The sequence below is a fragment of the Mastomys coucha genome, unplaced genomic scaffold (genome assembly GCF_008632895.1).
Source record: "Mastomys coucha isolate ucsf_1 unplaced genomic scaffold, UCSF_Mcou_1 pScaffold3, whole genome shotgun sequence".
NCBI classification, from domain to species: domain Eukaryota; kingdom Metazoa; phylum Chordata; class Mammalia; order Rodentia; family Muridae; genus Mastomys; species Mastomys coucha.
The window spans coordinates 11,389,476-11,397,979 of record NW_022196909.1 but is presented as its reverse complement, the minus strand read 5'-3'; the positions used below and the strand labels follow the sequence as shown (position 1 = coordinate 11,397,979).

Sequence of the window (8,504 nt, the reverse complement as noted above, 5' to 3'; positions counted from 1 at the left end):
GGTTGGTCAGGATGTTTGGACTGCTCTGTCCTTGCTTGCTGGATAGTGTCAGGACACAGCTGGGTTGATATTCCTGGTCTGTGTCCCAGAGGCACCTGTACCAACTCTCCTAAGGAGGTTGCCAATGTCAACTCTACAGGGGTGACTTAGGCGATCCACTGAATTGCCTCTATGCCTTAGTCTTCATGTGGGTATCTGTAAAATGGGCATCTCAACAATACTAATAAGATAGGGCTGTTTGAAGGTTAAGGTTAGGGTTAGGGTTAGTGTTAGTCCATGGACTATGAAAGTCCATCTGAGTGCCAAGAACAATGTCAGAATCATAATGACACCATCTGTCACTATTAACATGATCAGATTCTTTATCGTAAATCATGAGGGGCATGGAGCTAAGTCAAGTCTCCTTGGAATACCCTGCTTCCTTCTGGATGGGAGGAGGCAGGTGGTCGGCACCCAGGGCCCAGAGCCAGTGACTCACCGTGGCGTTGACTGTGAGCTGGTACGCCTGTGTGACCTCATAGTCCAGCTCCTGGGTCACGGTGACTATGCCTCGTGCACTGTCGATGGCGAAGAACTGAGAGGGGGGCTGGAAGGAGTAGAGGACGCTGCCCCCCGCGCCCAGGTCAGGATCGGTAGCGTTGACGATGAAGATGGGTGTCCCCACTGGTGTGTTCTGCGTAAGAGTAAACGAAACCAGAGGATGAGTCTCACTTCACCAGAAGCAGCTGCCTCCACAGCCGCCATTCCTCTGCCCAGCAAAGGCCATTAACCGTGCCCCTGCAGCTGACTGAACCGGCCTGTCATTTCCATTCCAAGCTGGTTTGGAGGAATGTAAAATGCATGATTTCCCTTTTTCCCTTTTTGATGGCCTCCTGGTGGCTGTAAGAGCACTGGCTCCTAAGCCCCACTTATCCCAGAGTCCTGGAAGAGTGGCCTTTGGTCCCCAAACCCATTTCTTAGTGGATTCGCTTCCTTTGTCCAGTGCCCCCTTGGCTGCCCAAGCTGCAGCAGATCGCCCTGGAGGGTGACTAGGAAGGTGCCTGTAGGGACCTGTCAAGGGCAAAAGTGGGAGGCGTGTACCTGGGTTTAGGCGGCGGGGGTGGGGGCCAAGAGGCTTAGAGGTTCCAAAGGGAGGGCACCTCATGCCACCATGGGTCTTGGCAGCATGTCAGCAGAGTGTCACCTGCCCCCACCTCCTAGAAGCCTTCCAGGAAGCCTACTCTTCTGCTCTATGATAAATATGAATGTCTGTCCTCCTCTGATTCAGGGTGGCTAGTTAAGGCCACTTCCTCAAGAGGCTGGGGACAGGGCCACCACACTCCTCACGTAGGCTGCAAACTGACAGTTAATAAGCTACTTTCTGCAATTCACCATCCCTGTCCGTATGCCTCAGCCAGTTCTCACAGCCTGTAGTTGCACAGGTCCCGTCTGCCTTGGATGGTGCCTGGCACACAGGCTAGTCAGTAAACAGCTGTGAGCACGTGGGCACTTCTCGGCAGCATTAGGCGCTATGTTCTCAACGTCTGCCTCTACCAGCCACCCATTCACCCTCATCTCCGTGGCACTGGCTTATCATTGCCTGTGTGGATTTCTCTACATGGCAGAAAGCTCTGGACCCGTCGGAGGAAAGACACTTGGATGAGGCTGTTTGCGGAGAGAGGAGAGTAAAAACTATGGGGTACAGAGAGGTCCAAAGCCATACAGCGAGCAGGTGGGTGAGCAAGGCCTTGAGTTCAAGGACTGCTGATTCTAGACACATGATCCCAACAGCTACATCAACGGCTTCCCTACAACCTCGCCATTGGCTGCGTTATGTCAACCAGAGTTTCTAGAGAGCACAGCCACTGAGTTGCTATGGTCCTACCTGAGCTGGCCATTTCTCTATTGGCCACCAAGTATGGGGCTGCTGGGGTAGCCCCCAGTAATCTGCTGGTAGGAACAGGAGACAGGCAATGGGAAGCCCCTCTCCTGTTCACCACTGGTGGCTCCCCAGTAGCCCTGGCATAGAACATCTCAGGAGGACTGGCCCCGGGTTACCCTTCATGCATTTCCTAGTTGCATGGAGACATTTGTACTGCCCCAACCCAGCAGTTCCTACACACCTCTCTCCCAACCCTAGCTTCTTGGGAAACATACGTTCTTTTTCTTCAAAGAGACACAAGGCTGTTGGGGGACCAAAGTGGACAAGTGTCAGCGTTCAGGCATGGCCAGAACATCAGTTGGAATCCCAGCCTCATTGTGTCTCTGGGCTAGTTACTTAAGCTCTGTTCCTTCCTCCCTGCTCTCTCACTGGGTCAGTGCGAAGTGGGCAGACCTACGTCTTCACCATCGGAAACCTTCGAGTTTGTGAGTTCCCCAAAGGAAGAAGATAAGGTTGTCCTATCAGATTAACTGTTAGAACCGTACAGGCAGGGCCACCGAAGGGCAGGCCAGGGAGGTCTCAAGAAACACAGTACGCATTACAGGCACCATGCTGGGCACTTCCTGTCTGCCCCACCTCCCTGCACACCCCTAACCTCATTCCCCTCCCCACCCTGCCCTGGTTTAGCTTGCTCTGCCTCTGTACCTTAGGATAGCCTGCTTGCACCAGACCTCAACTCATTTGCTTAGGGGTTTCTCAGGAGACCAACTAGGAGTTGTGGGTGGGGCTGACCGGAGTTGACCGGCTTGGCTCGGCTCAGCTCCTCGGCTCAGCTCCGAGAGGAAAAGCCTGAGTACTAAGCCCCACCCCTCCAGCGCCCACCCGGTAGCCCCGCCCCCTGGGAGGGCTCTGAGGTGTGCTTCCTCCTCTCCCCATGGAGCCCTTACAACAATATTCTTCCACCCACTGGATCGTCCATGGGTGTACCTCAAAAATCCTGTGTTGAAGGCTTGCTCCACAGCCTGAGGTGCTACTGGGAGGCAGCAGGGCCTCTAGGAAGTGGGGTCTAGGAGGAAGTTAGGAACTGCTCCCTCTCCCTCCCTCCCTCCTTCCCTCCCTTCCCCTCCCCACTCTCTCTGGTTCTTGACCACCATGAAGTGCATACGAGCTCAAATCCCATGATTCCCGCCATGATGTTCTACGTCACCACAGGCCGAGCAGCCACGGGCAGAACCCTGTAAACCTTCTCTTCCTTTAACTCAGTTTCTTCCTTCACTCTCTAAACATGCACATATGCCTACCTACGTGGTCACGTTTGGATGTGATGTGTGCGCGGGTGTGTGCATGGAAGGGCAGAAGTTGGTACTGGTCTATTCCTCACCAGTGACCAGATCGCTCACCTGAAACTGGAGCTGATACGTTCAGGTAGATTGGCTGGCCTGTGAATCATAGGATCCTCCTGCCTCTGCCTCTCCAGCCCCAGGACTATAGCCACATGTGGCCATATATATATTTTTTAACGTTTTGTTGTTGGTGTATTTTTTTTTTTTTAACTTTCGTTGTTGGTGGTGCTGGGGAGCAAATTCAGGTCTTCATGCATATGTAAGAAGCCATTTATCTAGCCTCCTCCTTTTTCTAATATATTTATTATGTATACAGTATTCTGTACTGCATGCCAGTAGAGGGCATCAGATCCCAGGATAGATGGTTATGAGCCACCATCTGGTTGCTGGGAATTGAACTCAGAACCTCTGGAAGAACAGTCGGTGCTCTTAACCTCTGGACTATCTCTCCAGACCTCTCCAGCCTTCTTATTCTTTCTCTCCAGACTTTGGGTATTCTGTCACAGCCCTAGTCTTCAACTAATACACAGCTCAGCTCAGCAATATGACCCCACCAGACACCAGTACCTAAGGCCTTGCCTCAAAGAGATGGCCTTTCACCTGCCCATGCCTCATGGTCTAGGACAAAGGCTCTCAGGCTCTCTGAACATCAGATCTGGGGAGTGGAGAGTGAGGCCAAGCAAACACTGGAGAAGGGGAAGAAAAATGCGGAAGAGTCCCCTCTGTAACTGACCTTGGGTTGTCTCATACAGTGAAAAGCCATTTAATTTCTGCATAACTTAGGATAGATTTTAAATGGCCCTGGCAAAAAGCCATTCATAAACTCAGACCGGACAAGCATTAGAGAGAAAGGAGTGCTGACTTCCTGCATCTCACGCCCTGGGCACCCCACTCCACCAAGGATCAGCACACACACTGGAGCTTGTCCAGCGCCAGCTGCTACTCCATGGAGTGCACAGACGGGTACGCAGACCTGCAGGCTCAGCACATGCAGATTCTCAGGGGCTGGGCGCATCTGGTCCCTGTAGACAGTGAACTCTGGAGGCTCAGAGCCTGAGCCTTGATTCAGAACCCCAATTTCTGAATCCAGCTCTTTTCAGCAGGAGACCGCAGTCATGGTTGCCACAACCTCATTTGGCTTCTTCTTGTGTAAAATAGAACTGTTAATGGCATGGCCTCTCGAGGATGATGTGAGAAAGAATTACCTGAGCTGAGATGTGAATAAAAGGCCATGTTTCTTGCTGGACCAAGCGCATGGCAGCATGCAACCACACTCAACAAATGGCCACTGCCTAACACCGCTATTCTATCAGTGAAATAGCATCCCAGGCAGGGAGAGATGAGCTGCTGCCCCCACATACTTAAAGGGGGGATAGCCTATAAATGCATTTCTATCACGAACTTGGACAGGAATCTTAGGGATGGAGAGATGGCTCAGTGGATAAAGGCACTTGCTGCCATACCTGGTGACTTACAATTTGATTCCTGGGACTCACATAATAGAAGGAGAAAGCCAGCACCCACAAGTGGTCCTCCACATGTGTATGTGTGTGTGTGTGTGTGTGTGTGTGTGTGTGTACACATAGGCAAATAAATGTAACAACTCTTTTTAATTCAAGTAGCATGCCAGCCCATGCATTGTTTCCTGGTTCCTGCAAAAACATGACTGAAAAAGAGACCCCGCAGGAGAGCAGAGCCCATCAGAGGAGGAGAAAGTGGGACCCAAGATGCGGGGTTGCCCAATGCCAGGGAAGTCCCTAACACAAAAGGCCAGTTCTCACCTCAGACCATTCTGGGTGTACGGCCTTCAAGGAAGCTTGGGGATGACCCAGGCCAGTACCCTCGTTGACAGATAAGAAAGTGAGGCCAGAGAGGTATTAGGTTCTGCCCCAGGTCTCACCATGGCTCCCGATGGGCGACAGCAGACTAAGCACTTTGGCTCTTATATGGGCTTCTCTCAATTTCCCACAGAAGCCAAAATGCCTCCTCATCCACCCTCCCTCCCCAGCTCTGCTCAAGAGATGAAGCCAGGCCATACTTGAAGCAACTGTCAGGCCCAGGATGCATTTGATTGGTGCAAGAGTAACCACCTGACCTACACAGGCCAATCAGATGGGGGGGTCTCAGAAATTAAATCAATTCACTAAGGGAATTTCTTTCTTTCTTTCTTTTTAAAGATTTATTTATTTTATTTTTATGTATATGTAGCTGTATAGATAGTTGTGAGCCTTCATCTGGTTGTTGGGAATTGACTTTTAGGACCTCCGCTCGCTCCAGTCAACCCCTCTCGCTCCAGTAGACCCCGCTTGCTCCGTTCCAAAGATGTATTTATTGTTACAAATAAGTATATGGTAGCTGTCTTCAGACGCACCAGAATAGGGCATCAGATCTTATTATGGGTGGTTGTGAGCCACCATGGGGTTGCTGGGATTTGAACTCGGAACCTTCGTTAGAGGAGTCGGTGCTCTTACCCTGCTGAGCCATCTCACCATGCCCACTAAAGGAATTTCAATGGATAGATCTTTGCCATCCACTTAGGGTTGGATGGGCATGGGCATACGAGGGAAATGTCCATCTAAGTGAGGGAGGAGACGAGGCTCTCTGAGTCCTTCCCGTACTGGTCCTCACACATCCCTTTGGCCAAGTGTGGGACCAGCGTTTGTGGCAGACAACTTCTATAGCTTTGGGTTTTGGGTCTTAGCTCTTTTCTCCCATCCGGCAGCCCAAGAACATGCATCAGACATGTGCTTCTATTTTCAGACACTGCAGCAGGCTCCCCGACCTCTCCTGCTGGGATACTTCCCCTTTAGCACCCAGAGTCAGCACGGAGAGCCAAGTACCAGGCCACGGCTCCCTGACGGACTGCGCCTCAGAGGCACTAAGTCTAGAATGAATGCCTAGGATGATGCCATAGCATCTTGTTAACTATCCCCGGCCATGCCTTTGAACATGCAGATCCACACAGATCACTGCGGTGATTCGCACGGCTGTGGGAGGCAACAGAGTGAACGTGCATCGGCCTGATCAAGCACTTGTCACACAGTCTACCTGGAGAGATGGCTAGAGAGCCCTTATCCCCTCCAGACCTCAGGCTGTCCCTCTGAGCAAATGGCCCATACCACATAGGTCACAGGCAGGGCAGGCCTCTGCCTCCTCCAGTCCCCATTTCAGTGCCACATCACTTGTGATGGGCCTGCTGTAAATGGGCCACCCTGTGCAATTCTGAGACAAATAAATCTTGTTGCTACTCCTCGGGGTGACAAGGGAATAGACTCTGGGAAAGTTCTGCCGTGCTCTGGATCTTGTTCGTTAATAATAATGATGAATAGCTCGCTTCTCCTGTGCAGGGTGAGCTACATTCCACTCCGGGCTTCTCTGGAAGTGGCTTGGGGTGCTCATTGGAACAGAGTAATGGGGGAGGGGGTGCTGTACACTGTCAGGGAGAGGGGGAGGGGGAGGCAATGGGTGGAATGCTGGAGAGGAAAAGAGAGAGGAGAGAAAGATGAGGGAGAAGGACAGACAGACAAACAGAAGAGTGGGTTGGGGACAAGGAAAGAGACAGAGCTGGGGCCCAAAGGGAAAACACAACCTGAGGGGAGGATTGTATTGGAAGAGCCAGCAACACAGTTGTTGGGCCATAAACCACAGGAATAAAGCGATACTATGGAGGAAAGTGATACACAAGGAAATGAAATAAGAAAACCCCTGGCTTGGGATGTAGCTCAGTGAGTAGGGTGCCTGCTTAGCATGCCTAGAGCCCTGAGTTCTACTCCAGCACAGCATCAATCCAGATGTGGTAGTTTGCATCTGTAATCTAGGCACTGAGAAGGTTGAGGAAAGAGGATCAGAAGTTCAAGACCAGCCTGGGCTACATGAAACCCTGTCTCAAAAAAAAAAAAAAAAAAAAAAAAAAAAAAAAAAAAAAAAAAAAAAAAAAAAAAAAAAAAAAAAAAAAAAAAAAAAGACAGGACACTTTTAAAGGGTAGAAAGATAGGGGACAGAGAGAAAGAAAAGAAGGCTCGCACCTCTCATGATCATGGGGAACCCTCCTCAGCTAGATGAATTCTGTACCCTTGACCAAATCCAGCCAAACCCGCTACCATCTCTGCCTAGGTGCCATCTCTAAAGGCATTATTAATATTTATAGAATGCTTGCTAGATGCAGCTACAGTCTTTAATATCTTATTATAGAGCCTGTTAGAAAATGCATTGGTAATAAATTCCAGACAGATGGAGTTCTGACAAGGTGCAGGTGGCTTGGTGGATCAGAGTTGGGAAAAGACCCTTCTGGAACACGGGAGGTAGGAAAAGGCTGGGAGCCATCCCTAGGGTAAGATGGAGGAGTTGGGGAGAGGTTAGGCAGGGACACAGCCTGATGAAGGGTGGCCTAGGTTAGAGGAGACAGGACAGATGAACACGTTAATCCTGAAGGAATTTCAGACTCAACAGGGAACCTTGAATGCCCAGTACTTCCTCAGGCAATGAGAAGGCTTCTGGTTAGACAGAAGGATGACAATCAGGGCCAGGGAAACACCTGTCTTTTTTTATTCCATGGAGTATCTTGGTGGAGTGTCACTTCCAGAGGCCTTCACGGCATTCCTATTGTCACCATGGAGCGTATTGTCACCTGTTGGGACCATGGAAAGGGAGGAATAAAGTCTACAGGAGATGTGCACTGGCCCATATAGATCAGAAGTGGTCCTGTTATGGTGGAGACGGGGCACTCTTATGTGGGCATTGACCTACATGTGTACATCTGTGGTCCATCTCTGTGGAGGAACCTAGGGGCATTCATGGCATGACATCTCTTCTCTTGACCACTGTCTGCTCTCTCGAGCTCAGGGAATGATGTGTGATACCACAATGGAGCTGGAAGACTCCTCCCTGGGCAGGTATCCCAAGTGGTCAGATCTTCCCTAGAAGATTTATACAACTCTGGGCCCTGCTATGCACTACAGAATGCCTTTGCGGGAAGCTGTGTGGACATTTACAAACATGCTTGCTAAACAGCCACCAGGCTTCTGATTGTGACCTGCTGGAGTGGTCCTGAACCTCACTCCCATCTCTTTCTGCCATTTGCCTTGGCCCCCTTTCATTTCTTAAGCCAGTCTCTTGTCTATAGAAGTCATATGACAAACATTGTTAAAGATGTTCTCAGCAAACAAAGCAGACGAACACATTCATTTCTTCCTGTGTTGGTCCCAGCCCCTCCCCAAGATGACAATAAGCAAATTAAAAATGCATAAATACACAAGGGCAAACAGAACAGCAGGTGAGAGATGCCAATGTAGCTCTAGAAA

At 50.4% G+C, this 8,504-nt stretch overlaps 1 protein-coding gene across 6 annotated transcripts in view; it reads right to left on the bottom strand.

Moving 5' to 3' along the window:
- Positions 1 to 8,504, bottom strand: part of Cdh23 (cadherin related 23) — a 402,933-nt gene that overhangs the window by 244,496 nt on the left and 149,933 nt on the right. For all 6 annotated transcript variants that reach the window (XM_031347990.1, XM_031347992.1, XM_031348002.1 and 3 more), the window contains exon 7: positions 479 to 673. In XM_031347990.1, the coding sequence (XP_031203850.1) occupies positions 479 to 673 (195 nt within the window). The remainder of the gene's footprint in view (positions 1 to 478; positions 674 to 8,504) is intronic.